Here is a 26,634-nt window from a genome sequence, read left to right as displayed (position 1 = left end):
ACATACACACACTTCCCTTCTATGTAGAAGGGAACAGGAAAGGGAGGTCCCTTTGCCCATCTGGGAAAATTTCCTGGAACAGACTGGCTCCCAATCCCACTCCAGAGAGAGGGGACAAGAATGTTGGATTTCATGGTGTAGAACTCAGTTACTTTCATTGTGAGAGAGTACATGAAACTTTTGAGATGAGTGGGAAATAAAATTCTATAACAGCAATGATGCTGACAATAAAGACACTGACTTGGCCAGCATGAAGAATGAGGACAGTGTCAGGGTGCTCTCCTTGTCCACAGTAGCTGGTTGTGAGTAGAGAACCCTGGGATTCAGTTTATAAATGACTTTGAATGCCATCCTTAGGAATACATTTTGCATAGCACTAGAGAACTATGGAAGGGAGTCGAAAAAGAAACTATCATCAAGATGGTAAATAGAAAAGTGAGTCTTTTGGTGGTAGAGAAATTTGCATGTTAGAAGGGACAGATAGAGCAGATTTAGGAGAGAGGACCAGAAGGTGGGGCAGTAAGGCATGCAGCATTAGTTGTGGAGCGGATACTAAGCCCTGAGAACAAGAGAACCCAAGAAACTGTGGAAGCAGGCAAGAGGCCAGTGTTTAAGAAATTCTGAAAAGGGAGCAGGTTTGATAGCTGACTTCACACCTAACACAAGTGAATTATGTCAAACTAGTGTCAGGCTCAACTAGTTCAGTTTAATTGGCTCTGTCTAGATTCTGTCAGGTCAGACCCTATATAGACCCTGTCCTGTGAATTCAGACACCACAGACTTTGTATTTTGAAACCAGCCACTGTTCCTGCAAGGCCAGGCCTGTTAGATACATGTTGGTGGGATCCTGGCTTAGTTTCCTACCTGGGATCTCAGGCAAGTTGACCAATTCATGTGTACCTTACAGTGAGAAACAACAGCAGGGTGAGTAAGGAGTGTGTACCAATGATAACATGTGGAGTGCTGTGCACAGTGACTGGGGCTGTCCTAAGGGCAGGATGCATAGTCAGCATCCTCATGCCCACCACAGGCTGCAGAAAGCTCCTCTCATCTGAAGAGAAGGAAGAGGAGGCTTCATTGTGCCAATACTACCACCCAGAAAGGATGGGCTGCATTTCACGTCTCTGGGAATTCCATTTCTGTTAACACAGCATCACCCTTTAAAATAACACCTCAACTCTTTAGCTGCCTCCTTTACTACCCACCAGCCCCCTCCAACTCATGCACATCCTTCCTGTCTGTTCTTTTCTCCTCACACTTGTTACTTGGTGATCTCCTCTTTGCCTTTAATCCTGATTTGTATTTTGAAGCCAGATTCCAAGCTCCGCATTTGCACGTCTTCACTTAGGTATGTCACATCAGTCTTTAGCTTAGCATGTCTAAACTGGAATATCTAAATACATGCTTGGGAAACAGTGAATGGATGGGACTTGAATGCCTGTAAGGCCAGCAGACTCAGTATTTTTACTTGTCAATAACAATTGGTAGCATTTTGTCACTCCTAAATGACGCCTGGATCTATTTTCCTATTTTGAGAGTCCTCAGACCCCTTGAGGGTGGAGACCACATCCTGCTCATCTCCAGTTTCCTCCAACCCCCCCCCCCCAACGTCTTGCACAGAGCAAATGCACACCGTATTAACTGCTGGTTGAACTAAATTTTTGCTGACTGCTTCCACGTTCATCGAATGTCCAACTTGCATTCCAAGAAGCTCCATCTGTTGTACAATGGGCCCAGTGTCCTTCTCCCTTGATGCCACCAAGGCCCCAAGGCTGACACTGGAGGCATGCTAGCCCCTTTCCTGCGGCTCTCCTGCTGCGCCTGTGGTTTGGCACCATCACCATCCTCCCTCAATTCCAGGACCTCAGCAGCTGGATGAGACTGTACTGGGTACACTCAGAACTGGCAATGATGAGAACTGACAGCACAAAGAGGCCCTCACCACAGGCCATTCTAAGAATCCATTTTGTTCCAGGTTCTTCTCTTGCTCTGGAAGGGGGCCTCCTATAACTGATCCTCTCCTTCCCGCTAACATATGAGGGTCCCTCTCCTGTGCCAGCTGGCAGTCAGTGGGGCCCTACAGGGTCAGGAACCACCTTGGAGGATCAGGCCCTGCTTGCTGGGATCCTCCTTTGGTCCAATAAAGCTGTTCTGTGGATAGGATATAACTCATCCAGGGGAGGGGTGAGACTGGCTCCTTTTCCCCTCCATGCTGCAAATGCTCAAGCAGCCTCTGTGACAATGACCTGGTACCATTTCCTGACAGTGGGCCTTTCAGCATTTCTTCTCCTATTCCCACTGGTAGATCATACACTTCATACTCTCAGGGCACGTAGGGTCATAGGTTCCCAGGAGCCTCCCTCTACCTCATCTCCATCCTACGCAGGATGGCACATCCAACTTGAGTGAATAGGTGACATTTTTGTAGGGACACTCTTGAATTCTGTCTGATTAACACTTAAACTTTAAAAGGTAATTGGCGGGCCCGCCCCCGCGGCGCTGTGGACAACCCTGGGCTGGTGCTGGGCGTGGGCGGGCAGAGCCTACCCCGCGCCTGCAGGGGGCAGCGGCCTTGGCGGTCCTTGCGTCGACAACCTGGCATCCCTGCCCTCGCCGTTCTTCAGGTCGCCGGAGTGGCGAGCCGACCAGTGGGCGGTCAAGAAAGGCGGCCGCCATTCCCGTGTCTGCGCCCGCGGGGGCCGCCCGAGCCGGCCACCGTGCCGCTGGGTCTGAAGCCCACCAGCAGCGGCTTCAAGACCACGTCGTCCTCCAAGTGGAAGAAGGGCCCGCAGGGGGAGATCCTCTGTCACCACTGCATGGGCCGGGGGTCGCCGGCTTGGGGGCGGCCGGCAGGACTTGGGGGGGGGGGGCGGTGGCAGGGGCGCCAGCACCTCGGCTGCACCCCGCAGAGCCACGGGGCCAGGCGGCAGGCGGAGTAAGCAAGAAATTCACAGGAGGTCTGCGTGGCTCAGAAGCACTAAATACAAATCTGCTCCTGCTGCTGAAAAGGAAGTTTCTACTAAAGGAAAAGGGAATCGACATTTTAAAATTTAGAAATCCCATCAAAGCTCCTGAGTCTATTTCCACCATAATCACTGCAGACTCAATCTTCCACAAGGGAGTATATTACCAAATTGATGATGTTGTTTCTGTGACTGATGAACAAGATGGAAAGCCCTACTATGCTCAGATCAGGGATCTTATTAAACCAGGGCCTCACATACACATTCTACCACTGAGTTACATCCTCTTCCCTCTCTTTTCTGAATAGATATATTCATTACTAAGTGCTCATTGCCTGCTATATGATCACTTAAACCAACCAATTCCAAAAGGCAATTACAACTCTGCTTTAGATTTATATTGAGTGTTATTTAACATAAGTAGACCGTTAGTTGAGATTTAGAAATGGTTTGCTTTGCTAAGATTTGTCTTAAACAGCACTTCTGAAAAGCCAATTCTGAAGTCCTTGGTGTAATCTGAAACCATATACATTCCAGGAATCCATCTTGGTTGGTCTGATATAGTGGTAAAACCCAGTATTAACACCTAATTGGCTCTGCAGATTTAAGGTGAAGAAATCCTAGAAAGAGAGGGAACTCTGTGAGAAAAGAGGAAAGGAACCAATAGAGTAGTAGGATACCTAGATAAAGAGTTTTATGCAGAAAGGAGAACAGGGCAGAGAAAACAGTGTTATCTCTTCTCAGCCTTTGTTGCTCTTTGACTATTTCATAGACATGTTCCCCTTTGGGAATTTTCTTTTTTGTAATAGATATCCTTCTGTTTTCATGAGATGGAAGCCTAGAAATTGTTTCACTATTTCTTTGGTTTACTGAAGATTATTGAGTTTCTTGAATACTCCTTAAAGGATTATTACTGTAAATACTACTCTTTTCTACCAGTTGAAATAACAGCGGTTTTCCTATCAGCAGTATTCCAGGAATCTCCTTGTTGGGCCAGAAATCCCTCACAGGATACCTTGGTATATTTTAGATCACAGATATACCTATGCACTGAGCTGTAGATTTGAGTCATACTCCTCCAATACTAAGACAGATAGACAATGTCTGAGCCTCTCTTCTTCTCCAGCCTGCTCACCTGTTTTCTTGCTATACATAACCAGTGTCTTATGGAGCTATGTGGCAGGGTTAGAAAAGGGGGTATTATTCCAGGGTTCTCAATTCCCCATGGCACATCAATGTTCTGTCACTAGTTTAGAAGGACTGAACTTGACCTTATTGGTAGCCCCTAACCAGCAATTTGACCTCAATCAACTCATTAAATGCTTGGAGTCCCAATTTCCTCTTCTGTGAAATGAAACTAACAATTGGTTCCTCTTCTTGTTCACAGAATTGGTGTCTCTTCCATAAATCTATTAATCATCCATTCAATTAACATTTATTGAAATTTTATCTGTTTGTAAGGCAATGGGGACAAAGATGAAACAGTATATCTGCCCCAGAGGAGCTCCTGATCAGGGATTCAATAACTCCAGTACATAATAACACAATTTTTAAAAATACATTACTTCATGCCAGTCAAGTTAGCTTTTCTTTTTTAAGAAAAATAAGTGTTGGCAAAGATGTTAATTAACATATTGACATTTTATCTGCTTATAAAGCTATGGGGACAAAGATGAGACATTACATATGCCCCAGAGGAGCTCCTGGTCCGGGATTTAATAACTCAAGTGCATAGTAACATGATTTTTAAAACTCCTTACTTCTTACCAATCAGGTTAGCTTTAAAAAAAGAAAGAAAGAAAGTTTTGACAAACATGTGGAGCCATTGGAACCGTTGTGCACTGTTAGTGGCAATATAAAATGGTGCAGTTGCTGTGGACTACAGTATGGCCTTTCCTTGAATAGTTAAAAATAGAATTATAGGGGCTGGGGTTGTGGCTTAGTGGTAGAGTGCTCACCTAGCATGCGTGAAGCACTGGGTTCGATCCTCAGCACCGCATAAAAATAAAATAAAGATATTGAGTCCATCTATAACTAGAAAATAAATGTTTAAAAAAATAGACTTATCCTGTGATTCAATAATCCCACTTCTAGGTATATACCCAAAGTAGAAATCAGGGACTCTAACAGATACTTACACATCTATGTCCATAGTAACAATGGTCACAATAGCCAAAAAGTGGAAACAATGTGAATGTCTGTCAATGGATGAATGGATAAATAAAATGTGGTATATGCATACAACAGAAGATATTCATCCACAAAGAAGAAATTAAGTTGATACAGTGACAGTACAGGTGAACCTCAAAAATTAAATGCTGTGTGAAATAAGCCAGACATGAAAGAATAAATATGGTATTATTCCACTTCTGTGAGGAACTCAGGGTAGAAAACTATGTGGAAACAGAAGGCAGAAACTGGTTGCCAAGGGTGAGGGAGAGGTGGAGCGTGGGGAGGCTGTGTTTCATGGGGATGGGATTTCAGTTTGAGATGATGAAAATGTTCTGAAAGTGGGTTACATAATACTGTTGATAAACTTAACACTCTGAAAGATACTTATAATAGTTCAAATGGTAAATTCATGTTTATTATACCACATTTTTTTAAAACTTTATAATTACTAAAATGCTATTCAAATGCAAGGATTGCATTTGTATAGCATTTTAATAATTATAAGTTTTATCTGTATGGATACTTTTCAATATCATCAATAATGACGAAATAATTTTACGCATACAGCACTTTTTAAAACTTGAATTGATTATAAACACAATCCCTCTACTTCTAATTGAAGTTAACAATCCTTGTATTTGTATAACATTTTAGTAATTATAAATTTTTTTTAAATGTGGTAAAATAAACATTAATTTACCATTTAAACTCTTATAAGTGTCTTTCAGAGTGTTAAGTTTATCAACAGTATTGTGCAACTCACTTTCAGAACTTTTTCATCATCCCAAACTGAAATCCCATTCCCATGAAACAGCCCCTGTGGTGTCTCCTTCCTTGAACCCTCTCCCAAGTTCCTGGCCAAGCCCAGCTCCGCTCACATGAAGCAGTCAGATTTCACCCTTTCCAAGACCTCTGCAGCCCACCTCCCTTCCTTTCTCCCTGCGGTCCCTATTTAACACCTCAGTTACACATTAACTATTTATTAGTTAATCAAGATTGTAAATGAATTGAAAGCCTCATGACCTTTGCTTTATTTCTTGGGAGAAATGAGAAACGAGGGCCATTAAACCAAAGATCACATTGAAGATTTTTATTAGAAATAATAATATACTTATAGAATGATCTGTGAGAGCCAGGAGGGGTTGTCAAGATTATTTAATCCAGTCCTTTGGCCCATAAAGAAACTAACACCCTGAGAAAGGAAGCCATTTATCTTGTATGTTGGAAGAATAAATAGAATTGAAAGTTCAGTTTCCCGAAAGCCAATATTTTTATAACACCATGCAGGTTTCATTCTAATTATGTTTTATTTAATAATTGGTAAATAGTGTTTAGATGCACCTAAATGTAGGCCAAGAATGACCACATAATGGAGTGGAAAGAGCACTTGCTTTGCCAAAGACATAGATCTTCGGCAAGTCACCTTAATGGCTCTGGCCTCCGTTCTTTTTGACTATTTATGTGGTTGGTTTGGATTGTTTTTCCATCTGTAAAAGAATGAGATAAATTGGATTACCTTTAAAGTTATATCTGATTTTAGCATTTTATCAACCTACTAGGGAGTGGGCCTAGCCCCTCCAAAGAATTTGCCAGTACTTGATACAGCAAACACTCTTGACTCTTCTCCCCGCTGTAGCCAGTATGATATTCTTCTCAGCCTGGGACATATTCCCTCTCCTTTACTCCCTCACTTAAAAAGCAAACAAATAAAGAACAACAACAAAACTCTGTGTAGGGCCAGGGATGTTTTTCAGTGGTAGAATATTTGTCTTGTATATGCAAGGCCCTGGGTTCAATGGCAAAAAAGAAAATCTACAAAAAGAAAAACAAAACAAAAAATTTGCTTAAGAACTTCTCTCAGCTCAAAATTGTGTCTTCCCAACTCAATTAGATGCCCTCCACTGTACACCTGTTACCTTATTGAAATCATTTATTTTCTTGTCTCTTCCATTAGACTTGGAGGTTACTCAAGCTACGATTGTGGTGCATTTCTCTATCCCATGAGCCTGTTTTTGTGCCTGAGTCATAGCAGGGAGTCAATAGGTGTTGGATAAAATACCCCCAAGAACAAGATTGTATTACAGATTTCATCTGCAGCTGTTAGGGATTTCAAGGATGATTAGAATTTGTGGGGAAGGGGGGAATGGCAAATAGTGATAACATCTGCCTAATTAAAGAGATGGGGGTAACCAAGGAGTTAGTGAGATCAGTGTTACTCATTTGAATAGGAAGGCCGGTTAGATTCATCTAGCAAGGGTCCTTGCAAAAATTACAGATTCCACCTGTAGCCCCCAGACACTGCTCTCATTCTGAATGTGCAAGTCTGGATTTACCTTTACAGCCAGATCTTTAATAAGTATTTTTATCACATGGATGGAGAGTCATAAAATTTGGAAGGAACTACTTAGGCAGTAATGGGAAACTGAAAGCTATGTAAATTCTTGAAGAGGAAGAACAATGACACAATGAAAATGAAGTTTTAAGAAGAGTATAGCTCAGAAAAAAGTGTAACTGCTTGATGTTGGGTGGTATATTCTATATATGTCGATTAAGTCTAGGTTATTAATTGTGTTATTCAGTTCTATAGTTTCCTTATTCAACTTTTGTTTGGAAGATCTGTCCAGTGGTGAGAGAGGTGTGTTGAAGTCTCCCATGATTATTGTATGGTGGTCTATTAGACTCTTGAACTTGAGAAGAGTTTGTTTGATGAACATAGCTGCACCATTGTTTGGGGCATATATATTTATGATTGTTATGTCTTGTTGGTGTATGGTTCCCTTGAGCAGTATGTAGTGTCCCTCTTTATCCCTTTTGATTAACTTTGGCTTGAAATCTATTTTATTTGATATGAGTATGGACACTCCTGCTTGTTTCCGAAGTCCATATGAGTGATATGATTTTTCCCAACCTTTCACCTTCAGTCTATGTATGTCTTTTCCTATCAAATGCGTCTCCTGTAGGCAGCATATTGTTGGGTCATGTCTTGTGATCCATTCTACTAGCCTGTGTCTCTTAATTGGTGAGTTCAAGCCATTAACATTTAGGGTTATTATTGAGATATGGGTTAAAAAATGTGGCAGTTATACACAATGTAGTATTACTCTGCATTAAAAAATGACAAAATCATAGAATTTGCAGGGAAATGGATGGCATTAGAACAGATTATGCTAAGTGAAGCTAGCCAATCCCTAAAAAACAAATGCCAAATGTTTTCTTTGATATAAGGAGAGTAACTAAGAACAGAGTTGAGAGGAAGAGCATGAGAAGAAGATTAACATTAAACAGGGGTGAGAGGTGGGAGGGAAAAGGAAAGAGAAGGAAAATTGCATGGAAATGGAAGGAGACCCTCATGGTTATACAAAATTACATACAAGAGGAAGTGAGGGGAAAGGGAAAAAAAACAAGGGGGAGAAATGAATTACAGTAGATGGGATAGAGAGAGAAGATGGGAGGGGAGGGGATGGGGGATAGTAGAGGATAGGAAAGGCAGCAGAATACAACAGACACTAGTATAGCAATATGTAAAACAGTGGATGTGTAACCGATGTGATGCTGCAGTCTGTATACGGGGTAAAAATGGGAGTTCATAACCCACTTGAATCAAAGTGTGAAATATGATTTGTCAAGAACTATGTAATGTTTTGAACAACCAACAATAAAAATTAAAGAAAAAAAAGATGTATAGATAAAGAAAACATTACAAAAAAAAGAGTATAGCTCAGTGATGTGCAAAATAAGTTGTTGGCTGTGTCTCAGAGGCAACGGCAAGCCCCTAAGAGTGCACCGAAGTGTTCAAGGTGAGGAATTTAGAGCCTTCTCCATGGTGATGGCACCAAAGATGGAAAACAAACTGACACCAGGAGTCATGATGAAGGGTGAAATGACAGGTTGAATAGAAGGTATGATGACAGAGGGGAGCTTGAAACAACACCTGTGTTTTAGGGACCCTAGAAAAATAGCAGTTCCCCCCATATGCACGGCATTTCCATCCAATGACTTCTAGCTCAGCTTGATGGGACTGAGTTGTCTGGGAGGCATCCAGTTTATGATGTTGAATCCATTGGCAATGTGGGCTTGAGCAGGACCAAAGGCCTGGAAGGAAGAGAAAGATGTGGGCGAGTCAGCAGCAGGAGGGAGAGAGGGGAAAGGAGCCCGGGAACCTGAGTTCAGATTTGTAAAATTGATTTTACTTTCTTACATGTGTTCATGTCATAGAATAGCAGGAATAAAGAAAAGTCTTAGTGGGGTTGGGGGTTGTAGCTCAGCAGTAGAGCACTTTCCTAGCATGTGGGAAGCCCTGGGTTCAATCCTCAGCACCACATATAAATAAATAAATGAATAAAATAGAGGTATTGTGTCAGTTACAACTAAAAATATATATATAAAAAGAAAAGTCTTGGTGGCAAATTGCTTGACAATAATGAGCAATAATAGACTTCTGGCAGATTGGTTCTTAAAATGATATTCTTGTGCTGAACAGCTGAGACGTGGGGGTGGTAGGAGTCAGGGACAAGTGTTCAAAGGGAGCAGGTGAGGGTGTGTGGACAAAGAAACTTAGGAGGAAATCTAGCACGTGTTGCATGTACCTCAGTGGTCCTGCTCATCAAGCAGAGTTGCATTATTATTTTCAAGGGCAGGTTCTTCCATTCTTGCCCATTGGTTATGGTGTCATCTGAAAGAAGCAGGAGTTGTCACAGAATGGAACTGGACATCCAAAGCTCTGCTTTTTCGCTTACCATGAAATACGGCTTCAGAGAAGAAATGTTCCTTTAAAACACATCATGTCACCATTTCCCTCTTAATAGTCTAAGAGGCAGTGGATCCATTCTGAAATGTAAAACAAAGTGCTCAGGGCCCTGATGGCTTAAGCCTGTCATCCCAGTGACTAGGAAGCCTGAAGCAGGAGAATCCCAAATTTGAGGCCAGCCTCAGCAACTTAGTGTCTAAAAAAAAAATTAAAAGGGGAGCAGGGTTAAGGTTGTAGCTCAGTGGTAGAGTACCCCTGAGTTCAATCTCCAGTACAGGAAAAAAAAATCTGGAAATTGAAATAGAATGCTAGGATCCCAAGAGAACACTAGTACGGAACACATTAATGCAAGCTGCCAGAGGTGTCATAAACTCAGGTTGGTTTCCTAATTACAGTCCTCTGCTTCTGGGTAGATATCCGTCAGACATAAATTGCTGTAGGTGCTTCAGTGTTTTTAAATGACTTGAGTACTACCAATACTTTCTGGTCATTTGCACTATATATGCTTTATGATTTTCCATGTAAATCCTTGAAAGTCTTTTTTTTTTTTTTTGTGAGCAATGTAACACACTTTGGAATAGCAGCAGGCAATCCTCAGCAAGAGATATAAATTTTCTCCTGTTTTAAAAGAAACAGAAGAGAAAAGAAAGAATAATAGCTTCAGGAGGTGTGAGGATTATTATTATTTTTAAAATTTGAACTGAAATATAGGCTGCCAGTTTTCAGAGGAGTTCCTGTCATTGGAGTTATATCTGTTATACCCCAAAAGGTAAAATGAAGCAGTAGAATATAGTCTAATTTCTATAGACTAATTTCCAAACTACAAACTGGGACATGACCTAACAAGGGATTCTTCTTCTTCTTCTTCTTCTTCTTTCTTCTTTCTTCTTTCCTCTTCGTTGTAACTATTTTCCTATATCAGATTCCTAAAAATTCCTAAGATCTCTAAGTTCCTATATGATTGTTGGATACTAGGATTTATTTCCACGTACCACTGAGTTATTTCTACCATCTGTCTCATTTAATCATCAATCCATCCTTAAGCTGACCTGCTGGTTTTCAGGCCCAGTGTTTGGTGAGAGCAGAGGAGGCTGGAGGTGTTCTGGTTGCTATGAACACTGAATTGGTGCTGTGGCTCTAGTGATGTCGTGGCTCATGGAAACAGATTGGTACTGACATAGCAACTGTCATCGTTTCAGGATGATTTATAAAAAGCCAAGAATCTCTTAGCAAAGTATGGTCCTAAGGTAATTTTTGGTAGTCTCATATACTTCTTGACATTTTATCCTCTGTCAGTGCATATACTTTATCAGTCTTGTCTTATAACAAGCATTAATAAATAGATTCAAAAACCCATTTTAAGAATGACTCATTGAGCTATAACATGTGTAAACTGTATGACTTACTTATAGTTCTGAAATGGGGCTTGCATGCCATTACCTCCAGTAATATTCATCTTAAAATGCCATGAAGACATTTTTTAAAAATTATAAAAGCAGTAAATGTTTCTTCCATTTAAGAAAGTCAGACATTGTCAAGGGTATAAAGTAAAATGTAGAAATTCCTCTCATATTCTGGTCTTCAGGTTTACTCTCCAAATGCAATCCCTGTAATCATATTGTCAGTGTCTTTGCATTCATTTTTGAAACACTTATAATTCTACTTGTAGTTTTACACATACACACATTGACTTTTTTTGAGAGAGAGAGAGAGAGAGAGAGAAATTTTTTAATATTTATTTTTTAGTTTTCGGTAGACACAACATCTTTATTTTATTTTTATGTGGTGCTAAGAATCGAACCCAGCGCCCCACATATGCCAGGCGAGCACGTTACCGCTTGAACCACATCCTCAGCCCCACATTGACTTTTTTAAAATTTTGACTATCAAGAGTTTATTCATGCCTTAAACCAATAAAAATAATTTTCTCTGATATTTTTACAACACACATTGATTTTTTTTGTTTTTTTTATTGGTTGTTCAAAACATTACAAAGCTCTTGACATATCATATTTCATACATTAGATTCAAATGGGTTATGAACTCCCATTTTTACCCCAAATACAGATTGCAGAATCACATCAGTTACACATCCACATTTTTACATAATGCCATATTAGTGACTGTTGTATTCTGCTACCTTTCCTATCCTCAACTATCCCCCCTCCCCTCCCCTCCCATCTTTTCTCTCTACCCCATCTACTGTAATTCATTTCTCTCCTTGTTTATTTTCCCATTCCCCTCACAACCTCTTATATGTAATTTTGTATAACAATGAGGGTCTCCTTCCATTTCCATGCAATATCCCTTTTCTCTCCCTTTCCCTCCCACCTCATGTCTCTGTTTAATGTTAATCTTTTCCTCCTGCTCTTCCTTCCTGCTCTGTTCTTAGTTGCTCTCATTATATCAAAGAAGACATTTGGCATTTGTTTTTTAGGGATTGGCTAGCTTCACTTAGCATAATCTGCTCTAGTTCCATCCATTTCCCTGCAAATTCCATGATCTTGTCATTTTTTAGTGCTGCGTAATACTCCATGGTGTATAAAACAGGCGGGTGGACCAATGGTACAGAATAGAGGACACAGAGACTAATACACAAAGTTACAACTATCTTATATTTGATAAAGGGGCTAAAAGCATGCAATGGAGGAAGGATAGCATCTTCAACAAATGGTGTTGGGAAAACTGGAAATCCACATGCAACAAAATGAAACTGAATCCCCTCCTCTCGCCATGCACAAAAGTTAACTCAAAATGGATCAAGGAGCTTGATATCAAATCAGAAACTCTGCATCTGATAGAAGAAAAAGTTGGCTCCGATCTACATATTGTGGGGTCAGGCTCCAAATTCCTTAATAGGACACCCATAGCACAAGAGTTAATAACAAGAATCAACAAATGGGACTTACTTAAACTAAAAAGTTTTTTCTCAGCAAGAGAAACAATAAAAGAGGTAAATAGGGAGCCTACATCCTGGGAACAAATTTTTACTCCTCACACTTCAGATAGAGCCCTAATATCCAGAGTATACAAAGAACTCAAAAAATTAGACAATAAGTTAACAAATAACCCAATCAACAAATGGGCCAAGGACCTGAACAGACACTTCTCAGAGGAGGACAGACAATCAATCAACAAGTACATGAAAAAATGCTCACCATCTCTAGCAGTCAGAGAAATGCAAATCAAAACCATGGCGAGGATGTGGGGAAAAGGGTACTCTTGTACATTGCTGGTGGGACTGCAAATTGGTGCGGCCAATTTGGAAAGCAGTATGGAGATTACTGGGAAAGCTGGGAATGGAACCACCATTTGACCCAGCTATTCCCCTTCTCGGACTATTCCCTGAAGACCTTAAAAGAGCGTACTACAGGGATACTGCCACATCGATGTTCATAGCAGCACAATTCACAATAGCAAGACTGTGGAACCAACCCAGATGCCCTTCAATAGATGAATGGATAAAAAAATGTGCCATTTATACACACATTGATTTTTTACACAAATAGTAATTTGATACATACTGTCTACAGTTTGCTTTTTTAGTTTTTTCTTAAAATACTTGGGCTTTGTCATGTTGGCCTGTACCAATTGATCTCATTCTTTTTAACAACTGCATGGCATTTCACTATATATATGTGCCATCATTTTTTTACAGGTATTTAAGTAATTTCCAGTTAATATCTGGTTATCCTTGAAGTTATATTGTTTGAGTGACCGTGAACATTCCTACAAATGAAATTAGTGAGTCAGGAGCATGTGTTGTTTTGTTTTATTTGTTTTTGATGGTGCTGGGGACGGCACCAGGGCCTTGCATTTGCAAGTACATAATCTACCACTGAGCTACAGCCTCAAGCAGCTGTGATATTTCTAAGTTATCTCCTAAAAAGCTTGCACAAATTTACACTTCCACTCATATTGTCTGAGAGTGTTTCCATATCCTCATCTTCCTTTAGGATATGAAATTTCTACCATCCTCAAAGATGAAAATTATTACTCCTGTTTAAACATGCCTTTGTTGAATTAGTGTATATTGAGTATTTCTTTCCCATAAGACTAACAGTCATTTGTTTGAGTGAATTTCTTATTTCGTGTCTTTTTCCCATTTTTTTCCTGTCGAATTATTTATCCCTTGCCATATCCATTTTTATGAGAGGAAAAAAAATCCTTCTCTGAGATAGGCTTCCGTTTAATATATAACCCACTAACAGTTCTCAGGAAACCATAAATGTATATATTGTACACATGAACACTTGTATAAACACTTGGTTACCCTCTTGAAGCCCTAAAAAAAAGAAGCATCAGTGTGGTCTCATAGCCCAAGGTGAGAGAAAACAGCCTGTTTGGGATAGATGTGGGGACTGGCCTCCCTCTTTCAGTTGGTTTTCTATTGCTGTATAAAAAGTGACCACAAACTTGGCAGATTAGCTCAGAGTTTCCCTGGGACAGGAATTCAGGCACAGCAGGACTGGGATTTCTGTTCCAAGTCCCATAAAGGTAAAGTCAAGGAGTTGACTTGCCGCATTCTCAGAGAAAGCTCTGGATCCTCTTCTAACTTTATGTAGTTGTGGTGGGATCCCGTTGCCTGCAACTATAGGGCCGACTTCTTCCTTACTGGCTGCCACCCAGGGGACCACTCTCAGATCCCAGAGGCTGCCTTTGTACCTTGTCACATGGCTCCTGACCTCTCCAAAGCCAAGAGAGAGAAATTTCCCATGCTGAATCCTTCTTGTGCTTTCAATCTCTGTGATGTCAAGGCCCAGATCTAAGGAACTTATATGATTAGGACAGGCCCCACTGGATCACCTATCTTAAGGTCAACTAAGGAGTAAAATCTCTTTACAGCAGCACTTAAATCAGTGTTTGACTGACTCACTTTGAGGAGGTGTTTGTATACCAGGGACCAGGAATTTAGGGGCCATCTCAGAATTCTACTCACCAAACCCTCTACTACCTCTTTCCAGGGAAAGGGTTTGTTCAATGATGGAGGAAAGGCTATGACTAGCATCTGTCTAACCCAGGGATGGAAAAAGACATTCATGTGGGTCAAAGATCTTGATGTGAGCAATGGAACAGCAGAAAGCTTTAGAGAAAATCTAGGAAACCACACGTACAATGTGAAGGTCAGGCAGACCTTCTTGACCAAAGATCCAAACGTGATATTCCCCACCTCAGTATCCACTCTCTTGACACCCTCAGGCCTTATAGCCCACCCAGAGAACAGGCTTCATTCATGGATTTTGAGCCCTCTAACCTTGCTGTTTCTTCTTGATATCAGTGTGAGCAAAGTGTGCTTTTGTAAGATGCCAGAGTTCAATAGAACAGAATGAACTGACCAGGATCTAAGGGGACCTGTGTCGATGAGCATAATTCTAAAAGAACTCTCAAAGAACACTCCTCCCTCCCTTTGTTTCTTTTTCTTTCAATCTCCCACCTGCTGCTGTGATTCAGACGCATTGTACGTGACTTGCTTGAGACTGAAGAAGTGTACATAAAAGAAATGGAGAGCATAATCGATGTAAGTAGATTGGGAGGGTATTAAGCGTAGATGCAACCAAGAAGTTTTGTTGCACAAAGAGACTGAAAATAGTTGCTTTGTCTCTAGAATCTCACCAAGATTTCAGTCTTATAATAAACAGCACAATATCTCCTCGGTTTGAAAAGGAACATCCTTATGGCTCTGGGTCCTTGCAACCAAATAGCTCCAAAGGATTTTGCCAGTTCATACTGATACCAGCAATACCCAACTAGGCTCACCACATGCTTGCCAACAAAGGGTATTATAATATAAGTGCTTTTGATGCTTAAGAAGGGAAGATTCTTTCTTGTGTTTTAAGGTATCTTTTTCTTAAGAGTAAAAATGTATACTTTCCTTCTTCTACTAAAGGAGTAATCTTAAGGAAAAAATTATATGTACAATGTTATTTAGTATACATTTTTCACAATAAGAAAATCAGAAGCAACCAAAATATCCAATTAAAAAATGGAATGGTTAATAAAATATGATATATATGCTGAATAAATGACATTCAACTGTTTTAAAAAATGTGATTATTTTGGAAAATAAGTAGCAACATTAAGAAAATCTCTTGAGAGAGCTTTATAAACTGAGTCTGTAATGAACCTGAAAAAAAGTACAAATAAATATGTATCATGACTATAACCATATAAAATAAGCTTTTTAAAAGTTATGAAGGAAATATAAAAAAATTAACAGTAATTGCAGCAGATCATAAAATGATGGGTAATTTTTTTCCTTTCTTTCACATTCTACTCATATAACTTATACACATTTAAAAATATGTATTAGTTCTTCCAATTAAAATGCCACTTTGTTGTCATTGCCATTAAGCCATCTCCTTCTGAAGATGTACACATAAGGAAACTGATATCTAAAGAACATATTTAATAGAATAGCTTTCAAGAAGCATGTGTACTGTATTGCCCAATTATTTCATTAAAGTTTTGGTTCTTGAAGTAGCTGATTCAGATCATTTCATATAATATCAGTAAAACCTACCTTGTTTCCACCTCTGCAGGGATACATCACTCCAATGGATTTTATCTGGTTGAAACATCTGATTCCAGATGCTCTTCAGAATAACAAGGACTTTCTCTTTGGGAACATTAAAGAACTTTATGAATTTCATAGCAGGTACATAATAATTCACATTATGGGGAAGAAATGAAAAGTAAAAGAAGAGCAAAAATCAGACTGATGGAATTTGGAGATGAAAGTGTTTTCATATGGTCAAGCCTGAGCAAGTGATTTGGAGTCTGTGGATTAGATTGGAGTGGGATGGGCATGCAAGGGGGAGAGAAGCTCCATGGGATCCCTGAGGAATAAGGAAGGGGAAAGACACCATTGGCCTGTGTCTTTCAGTACTCTACTAGCTGTGTTCCTTTGCTTATTTATTTATTCATGCACCAGCATTTACTGAGCACATATTCTATGCCATACCCTGTGCTCAGCATTGGGAATACAAAGATGACCAAGATACACACCTACATGCCCATTAACATAGGATGGCACGGGGTGCTAGGAAATGCTAACTTGCCAAACAAATTGTCCCTCTAGCCCAGCGTTGCTTGGATGTTGAGTTTTAGAGAAAGGGAAGAGAAGACAGTTCCAACCTTCCCATTTCACACATGAGTAAACTGCAGTTCCTTGACTACTTTACCCTCTGAAGACCTTTCACCTGATTAATGGAGGAGGAACGATTGCTGGGCAAATTGAACCATATTTGTCTCCTAACCTCATTCTTTGTTCATTGGTCAGACACAAAACTGAAATGAAATCCCATTGCTGCTATTTTCCCAAGAGAAGTAATTCAGCCTCTTTGAGCCTCAGGTTTCACACTGATGAAACCTTGTCTTGCAGAGTTTGGTCAAGAATTAAATGAAATGTTTGTTTGTGAAGCACTTGGCTGTGGCCTGGCTGATAGTGAGCTCTCAAAGATGTTGATAGAAGCAACGGCAGCGGGAGCAGTGGCAGATGCTATGAACATTACCATCATGTAGCAGCAGTGTATCCCATCTGTCCGCAGCTGATGCTCAGAATGACCAGAACAGCTGTGGTGGTTTCATGGTCATCAAAAGTAATGCCTCAGAGTACATTTTTTTTGTTTTGTTTTGTTTTTTGTTTTTTCTGGGAAGTGGCTTCCTCCTTTTCTTTTTTTTTAATTTTTTATTGTTGGTTGTTCAAAACATTACAAATTTCTTGACATATCATATTCTACACTTTGATTCAAGTGGGTTATGAACTCCCACCTTCACCCCATACACAGATTGCAGAATCACATCAGTTACACATCCAGTGATTTACATATTGCCATACTAGTGTCTGTTGTGCTCCGCTGCCTTTCCCATCCTCCCCCCTCCCCCCTCCCCACCTCTCCCCTCCCCTCCCCTCCTCTCTCTCTACCCCCTCCACTGTATAACCCTGAGGGTCTCCTTCCATTTCCATGCAATTTCCCTTCTCTCTCCCTTTCCCTCCCACCTCTCATCCCTGTTAAATATTAATCTTCTTCTCCTGCTCTTCGTCCCTACTCTGATCTTAGTTACTCTTCTTATATCAAAGAAGACATTTGGCATTTGTTTTTTAGGGATTGGCTAGCTTCACTTAGCATAATCTGCTCTAATGCCATCCATTTCCCTGCAAATTCTATGATTTTGTCATTTTTTAATGCATAGTAATACTCCATTATGTATAAATGCCACATTTTTTTTATCCATTCATCTATTGAAGGGCATCTAGGTTGGTTCCACAGTCTTGCTATTGTGAATTGTGCTGCTATGAACATCGATGTAGCAGTGTCCCTGTAGCATGCTCTTTTTAGGTCTTTAGGGAATAGACCAAGAAGGGGAATAGCTGGGTCAAATGGTGGCTCCATTCCCAGCTTTCCAAGAAATCTCCATACTGCTTTCCAAATTGGCTGCACCAATCTGCAGTCCCACCAGCAATGTACAAACAAGTGTACCCTTTTCCCCACATCCTCGCCAGCACTTGTTGTTGTTTGACTTCCTAATGGCTGCCAATCTTACTGGAGTGAGATGGTATCTTAGGGTGGTTTTGATTTGCATTTCTCTGACAGCTAGAGATGGTGAGCATTTTTTCATGTACTTGTTGATTGACTGTATGTCCTCCTCTGAGAAGTGTCTGTTCAGGTCCTTGGCCCATTTGTTGATTGGGTTGTTTGTTATCTTATTGTCTAATTTTTTGAGTTCTTTGTATACTCTGGATATTAGGGCTCTATCTGAAGTGTGAGGAGTAAAGATTTGTTCCCAGAGTGTAGGCTCCCTATTTACCTCTCTTATTGTTTCTTTTGCTGAGAAAAAACTCTTTAGTTTGAGTAAGTCCCATTTGTTGATTCTAGTTATTAACTTTTGTGCTATGGGTGTCCTATTGAGGAATTTGGAGCCCGACCCCACCGAATGTAGATCGTAGCCAACTTTTTCTTCTATCAGACGGCATGTCTCTGATTTGATATCAAGCTCCTTGATCCATTTTGAATTCACTTTTGTGCATGGCGAGAGAAAGGGATTCAGTTTCATTTTGTTGCATATGGATTTCCAGTTTTCCCAGCACCATTTGTTGAAGATGCTATCCTTCCTCCATTGCATGCTTTTAGCCCCTTTATCAAATATAAGATAGTTGTAGTTTTGTGGATTGGTTTCTGTGTCCTCTATTCTGTACCATTGGTCCACCCGCCTGTTTTGGTACCAGTACCATGCTGTTTTTGTTACTATTGCTCTGTAGTATAGTTTGAAGTCTGGTATCGCTATACCGCCTGATTCACACTTCCTGCTTAGCATTGTTTTTGCTATTCTGGGTCTTTTATTTTTCCATATGAATTTCATGATTGCTTTCTCTATTTCTACAAGAAATGCCGTTGGGATTTTGATTGGCATTGCATTAAACCTATAGAGAACTTTTGGTAATATCGCCATTTTGATGATGTTAGTTCTGCCTATCCATGAACAGGGTATATTTTTCCATCTTCTAAGATCTTCTTCTATTTCTCTCTTTAGGGTTCTGTAGTTTTCATTGTATAAGTCTTTTACCTCTTTTGTTAGGTTGATTCCCAAGTATTTTATTTTTTTTTGAAGATATTGTGAATGGAGTGGTTGTCCTCATTTCCATTTCAGAGGATTTGTCGCTGATATACAGGAATGCCTTTGATTTATGCGTGTTGATTTTATATCCTGCCACTTTGCTGAATTCATTTATTAGCTCTAATAGTTTCTTTGTAGAGCTTTTTGGGTCTGCTAGGTATAGAAACATATCATCTGCAAATAGTGATAATTTAAGTTCTTCTTTTCCTATTTTGATGCCTTTAATTTCTTTCGTCTGTCTAATTGCTCTGGCCAGTGTTTCGAGAACTATGTTGAACAGAAGTGGAGAGAAGGGCATCCCTGTCTTGTTCCAGATTTTAGAGGGAATGCCTTCAATTTTTCTCCATTCAGAATGATGCTAGCCTGAGGCTTAGCATAGATTGCTGTTACAATATTGAGGTATGTTCCTGTTATCCCTAGTTTTTCTAGAGTTTTGAACATAAAGGGATGCTGTACTTTGTCGAATGCTTTTTCCGCATCTATCGAGATGATCATATGGTTCTTATTTTTAAGTCTATTGATGTGGTGAATAACATTTATTGATTTCCGTATATTGAACCAGCCTTGCATCCCAGGGATGAATCCTACTTGATCATGGTGCACAATTTTTTTGATATGTTTTTGTATCCGATTTGCCAGAATTTTATTGAGGATTTTTGCATCTAGGTTCATTAGAGATATTGGTCTGTAGTTTTCTTTCTTTGAAGTGTCTTTGTCTGGTTTAGGTATCAGGGTGATGTTGGCCTCATAGAATGAATTTGGAAGTTCTCCCTCTTTTTCTATTTCCTGAAGTAGCTTGAAAAGTATTGGTATTAGTTCTTCTTTAAAGGTTTTGTAAAATTCTGCTGTATACCCATCCGGTCCTGGGCTTTTCTTAGTTGGTAGTCTTTTTATGGTTTCTTCTATTTCCTCAATTGATATTGGTCTGTTTAGGTTGTCTATATCCTCCTGACTCAATCTGGGTAGATCATATGACTTAAGAAATTTATCAATGCCTTCACTATCTTCTAATTTATTGGAGTATAAGGATTCAAAATAGTTTTTGATTATTTTCTGTATTTCTGAAGTGTCTGTTGTGATATTGCCTTTTTCATCCCGTATGCTAGTAATTTGAGTTCTCTCTCTTCTTCTCTTCGCTAGCATCACTAAGGGTCTGTCGATTTTGTTTATTTTTTCAAAGAACCAACTTTTAGTTTTGTCAATTTTTTCAATTGTTTCTTTTGTTTCGATTTCATTAATTTCAGCTCTGATTTTAATTATTTCTTGCCTTCTACTTCTTTTGCTGTTGTTTTGCTCTTCTTTTTCAAGGATTTTGAGATGAAGTATGAGATCATTTATTTGTTGGTTTTTTCTTTTTTTAAGGAATGAACTCCAAGCAATGAATTTTCCTCTTAGAACTGCTTTCAATGTGTCCCATAGATTCCGATATGTTGTGTCTGTGTTTTCATTTATCTCTAAGAATTTTTTAATTTCCTCCTTGATGTCTTCTATAACCCATTGATCATTCAGTAACCTATTGTTCATTCTCCAAGTGATGTATGCTTTTTCCTTCCTTCTTTTATCGTTGATTTTCAGTTTCATTCCATTATGATCAGATAAGATGCATGGTATTATCTCTACTCCTTTATATTGTCTAAGAGTTGCCCTGTGACATAATATATGATCTATTTTTGAGAAGGATCCATGTGCTGCTGAGAAAAAAGTATAACTGCTTGATGTTGGGTGGTATACTCCATATATGTCAATTAAGTCTAGGTTATTAATTGTGTTATTGAGTTCTATAGTTTCCTTATTCAACTTTTGTTTGGAAGATCTGTCCAGTGGCGAGAGAGGTGTGTTGAAGTCTCCCATGATTATGGTATGGTGGTCTATTAGACTCTTGAACTTGAGAAGAGTTTGTTTGAGGAACATAGCTGCACCATTGTTTGGGGCATAAATATTTATGATTGTTATGTCTTGTTGGTGTATGGTTCCCTTAAGCAGTATGTAGTGTCCCTCTTTATCCCTTTTGATTAACTTTGGCTTGAAATCTATTTTATTTGATATGAGTATGGACACTCCTGCTTGTTTCTGAAGTCCATATGAGTGACATGATTTTTCCCAACCTTTCACCTTCAGCCTATGTATGTCTTTTCCTATCAAATGCGTCTCCTGTAGGCAGCATATTGTTGGGTCTTGTTTTGTGATCCATTCTACTAGCCTCTTAATTGGTGAGTTTAAGCCATTAACATTTAGGGTTATTATTGAGATATGGGTTGTTCTTCCAGCCATATTTGTTTATTTCTGTTACTAAACATGGTTTGTTTTCCTCTTTGATTATTTTCCCCCCCTTTACTGTCCTACCTCCCACTGTTGGTTTTCATTGTTATTTTCCATTTCCTCTTCCTGTAATGTTTTGCCAAGGATGTTTTGAAGAGATGGTTTTCTAGCTGCGAATTCTTTAAACTTTTGTTTATCGTGGAAGGTTTTAATTTCATCTTCCATCCTGAAGCTTAATTTCGCTGGATACACAATTCTTGGTTGGAACCCATTTTCTTTCAGTGTTTGAAATATGTTATTCCAGGATCTTCTAGCTTTCAGAGTCTGTGTTGAAAGATCAGCTGTTATCCTGATTGGCTTACCCCTAAATGTAATCTACTTCCTTTCTCTTGTAGCTTTTAAAATTCTCTCCTTATTCTGTATGTTGGGCATCTTCATTATAATGTGTCTAGGTGTGGATCTCTTATGATTTTGCACATTCGGCGTCCTGTAGGCTTCTAGGATTTGGGATTCTGTCTCATTCTTTAAATCTGGGAAGTTTTCTCATATTATTTCATTGAATAGACTGCTCATTCCTTTGGTTTGGTGTTCTGTACCTTCCTGTATCCCAATGACTCTTAAGTTTGGTCTCTTAATGTTATCCCATATTTCTTGGATGTTCTGCTCATGGTTTCTTAACAGTCTTGCTGAGCTGTCTATGTTCTTTTCCAGTTGAAATACTTTGTCTTCATTGTCTGATGTTCTATCTTCTAAGTGTTCTACTCTGCTGGTAGTATTCTCCATTGAGTTTTTAAGTTGGTTTATTGCTTCCTGCATTTCTAGGATTTCTGTTTGTTTGTTTTTTATAACCTCTATCTCCCTGTATAGTTGATCCTTTGCTTCCTGGATTTGTTTGTGTAATTCATTGTCGAAGTGATCTTTCATTGTCTGATTTTGCTGTTTAATGTCTTCCTTGATACTCCAGATCATCTGAAGCATGTATATCCTGAATTCTTTATCTGACATTCCATCTGCTGCAGCTGTTACCTCTTCTAAAGTTGCGTTGACCTGCATTGCTTGTGGTCCTTTCTTTCCTTGTCTTTTCATACTGCTTGCGTATCTTTCCTGCAGGCGCGGGCGGCGGCTCTGCTCTCTCCTTATTCCAATTGGGGTGTCGTGACTACCACGCCGGCAGGTCACTGGGCCTGTTCTGGGCGCTGGCGGCGGCTCTGTTCTGCCCCTACTCCAATTGAGGTGACGAGTGTACCACGCCGGCAGGCCACCGGGCCTGATCCGCCAGTCGGTTGCAGGTTTGCCTACCCTGCAGGCGCGGGCGGCGGCTCTACTCTGCCCCTACTCCAAATGGGGTGACGTGTCTGTCGTACCGGCAGGCCACTGGGCCTGTCCTGCTGGTCGGTCGCAGATCTGCCCACCTTTCAGGCACGGGTGGCGGCTCTGCTCTGCCCCTACTCCAATTGGGGTGTCGTGACTACCCCGCCTGCAGGTCGCTGGGCCTGTTCCTGGCACGGGCGGCGACTCTGCTCTGCCCCTACTCCAATTAGGATGGTGTGTGTACCACGCCGGCAGGCTCCTGGGCCTGATCCGCCGGTCTGTCGCAGGTCTGCCTACCTTGGAGGCATGGGCGGCGGATCTGCCCTGCCCCTCCTACCACGCCTGCGGACCCCTGGGCCTGATCTGCAGGTTGGTCACAGGTCTGCTCACCCTGCGGGCACGGGTGGCGGTTCTGCTCCGCCCCCACTCCAATTGGGGTCACATGGCCACCGCACCAGCAGGGCCTGATCCGGGCGTGGGAGAAGGATCTGCTCTGCCCCTACTCCAGTTGGGGTGACGTGTGTACCACACTGGCAGGCCACTGGGCCTGACCCGCCAGTCTGTGACAGGTCTGTTTACCTTGCAAGCGCGGGCGGCGGCTCTGCCCTGCCCCTCCTATCATGCCCATGTACCACTGGGCCGCGGGTCTGCCCACCTTGCGGGTGCGGGTGGCGGCCCTGCTCTGCCCCCTCTCCAATTGGGGTCACGCGGTCACCACACTGGCGAGCCGCTGGGCCTGCTCTGGGCGCTGGCGGCAGCCCGGCTCCTCCCCTCTGGCTCGACGACAAATTTCAGAGTACATTTTTTTTCCCTCACAAATGAATGTGTAGAAGATGGTCAGCAGCAATAAAGCCTAGAGAATGGCATTTTTCTAGACACTTCTTAAAACTTTATGTGGTTTTACCTTAAACAATTTGAACCCCACACATGTAGCAATCAAGATATCCTTATGTTTTTTATTTCCTTAGGACTTTTCTAAAAGAATTGGAAAAGTGCACCGAAAACCCTGAACTTCTGGCCTGTTGTTTTCTCAAGAGAGTAAGTCTGTGGTCCCAGTGAACAAAAATAACCAAGTGATTAAAGTCAGTCTTTGTTTTTCTGTGTAAGTGACAAGGACAAATTGAAAACCAAAGTTCTAAAAACATCTCTAATTTCCCTGATCCCCGGATTTATTGACATATAATTGACAAAAATTTCATATTTGGAGATATACAACATGATGATATGGTATACGTATACACTGTAAAATGATTACCACAGTTAAGTTTATTAACATCTGTCACCTCAAATGGTTATCGTGGTGTGTGTGTCAGAGTGTGATCTAAAAAGAGTTAAACTCATAGAAGCAGAGAGTACAAGTGGTGGGATGTCGGAAATGAAAAGATGTTGGTCAGAGGGTACAAACTTTCAGTTATAAGATGAGTAAGTTATGGAGATGTAATACATATCACAGTTAATATTACATGTTATATACTTGAAATATGCTAAGAGAGTAGCTCTTCTATCTGCCTTTCAAATGCAGTGCAGGGGTCCTTTGTAGCCCTTTCAGTCTCCCAAGTTATCCTGGGCTCACACTGATAGGGAGGAGCAACTGCAGACCTGGCTTCCTGCAAAGCCCGTGAAATGGAAGGCTGGCCACCCAAGGTCTTCATAGTGGGTGATCCTCTTCTGAACGACTAAGCTGTGTTTTAGGGCATGAATCATACAGCAGGCTTAAAGCCCCATGCTGAAGTTACATTAATACTCTCAAAATAATGAAGTTAAATTAAAAATTTCAGAAATTATATTTTCTTCCGTTTTATTTTTTTTAGTATCATAGAGGATGACTGGAAATCTTTATAACCTTTCTTATGCTTAGCACCCAATTTGTGAACTTCCTGTCCTACAACAACATGCCTCTATTTACTTCCTTTTCCCTAGGGCCAGGACTGTTTAACCCAACATCTTCCCCTCCACCACCTTTCTCACCCCCGTAGGATACCCCCTGGTGTCCTCCACTTTCTCAACCTTTCCCATTCCTTTTCTCTTTCCTAAGAAGTCCTACCTTACTTTTTGTGAACCCAAGTCAATGACTTAACACATTTTAAATACCCAAGTTACGACTGATACATCTGAAAGCATACTTGAGATATCTAAAAGCAAGCGGACAAAAGTCCCTGGGTTTCAAGGCACTTGGTGGAATGGAGAAACCAAGTCCTCTGTGACCCTGTATGGGATCCCCACAGTTTCATCAAGTGCCAGAATTTAAAACACACTAAAACTATTTTTGTATTCAATCTGATTCATTCCCTTTAAAAATTACTACTGTAACATGATTAGTGTTTTATTCTATTTTGTACTTTTACACTCATAAAACCATTAACGGGGAATCTAGTTTCAGAATTAAGAACTACTTTATGGTTGCTTATATCATTCTTCCAAAGGTTAAATTGTTAAATGAAAAAAGGGACAAATTCCTCAAGGAAAAATAGATATGATTAAAAACAAAAAAGGTTCACGTATGAGGAGACAGTCAGGAAATTGCTGACTAAACATGTATTCTTAAAAGAATTCCTCTCCTGTACTTTCACAAAGCTTTTATAGCCCTTCATGTTGAGGGAAACCTTGGAAATCATTAATCTAGACCACAAACCATGCTATTAATCCTGTATGATTTATAATGCTGGAGATAAAATACAGGGAATAAAAATGATAGCAGTCTATCCTGTCTCAGTAGCATTTCAGAATTGCACCAATCTTGGAATTGAATTTTGAACTATTTCTGACCAAGTGTCTTAATCAGATTCCATGGCCTGTCTCATCCGAAAGGTTCTCCCCCAGAGACCCTGCTCTCTGGGGAATGGTATTTGTCAGGAGTTTACTTGGAGTTCGAATTGCCCTGAGATCTCACATGATCGAATGTGGGACTCCGAAAAGGTAACTTCTCATTGAAGTTGTGCCACTGGCTATTTGTATGACTCAAGCAAACTCTCAAAATCTCACTTGCCTCTTCTATACAACACGCTTAATGGCACCAATATGCAAAGTCATTGTGGGAAATAAAAGTAAGAATGGCCGCACAAGGGTTCTACAAAATAAGAAGTGTCTTGACAAGAGTTACAATTTTCTGAGTACTGTGCATATAGAGGGCAAATGTTGAGGCTTTCTGTACATCATCTCATTGGATCTTACAATAATCCCAGAAGTGTTATGAGCCTATTTAACAGATGAGGAAACTGAAGTCAAGGACGGTTAAGTAACTGACTTCAGGCCATGTAGATTATCATTGACAAAGGAGAGAACTGAACCTGGACCATCTACCACCAAAGCTCATAGTCTGAATCTATAGCAATCATGTCTCCTTGTATGAATATGAGTTTTTGATAGCAGTTTTATAGCCTTCTGCTTTATTCTATAAGGAGATGAGGGGAATTAGCATTTTCATATGTTGCTAGTTAGTATACATCCTATCTCAAAGGAATTTTTGACTATTCACTAATACAAAAACAATTTAGGCCAATACCTGTATTTCAATACTTAGAGGCTTATGTTCTGTTTTGCTCAGAGAGCAGAATTAGGACCAGGGAG

The 26,634-nt window shown here is 40.3% G+C and overlaps 1 protein-coding gene across 2 annotated transcripts in view; it reads left to right on the top strand.

Annotated features, from left to right (window-relative positions):
* Positions 1–26,634, top strand: part of Mcf2l2 (MCF.2 cell line derived transforming sequence-like 2) — a 245,956-nt gene that overhangs the window by 180,416 nt on the left and 38,906 nt on the right. For both annotated transcript variants that reach the window (XM_046466888.2, XM_058586213.1), the window contains 3 exons: positions 15,334–15,400; positions 16,422–16,537; positions 24,036–24,105. In XM_046466888.2, the coding sequence (XP_046322844.1) occupies positions 15,334–15,400; positions 16,422–16,537; positions 24,036–24,105 (253 nt within the window). The remainder of the gene's footprint in view (positions 1–15,333; positions 15,401–16,421; positions 16,538–24,035; positions 24,106–26,634) is intronic.

This window comes from Marmota monax, unplaced genomic scaffold, assembly GCF_021218885.2.
Source record: "Marmota monax isolate L192 unplaced genomic scaffold, Marmota_monax_Labrador192_F-V1.1 WCK01_AAM20220418_F8-fsc00074, whole genome shotgun sequence".
Classification (NCBI taxonomy): domain Eukaryota; kingdom Metazoa; phylum Chordata; class Mammalia; order Rodentia; family Sciuridae; genus Marmota; species Marmota monax.
Note: the sequence above shows the minus strand (reverse complement) of the source record. Positions and strands in the feature narration are given on the sequence as shown.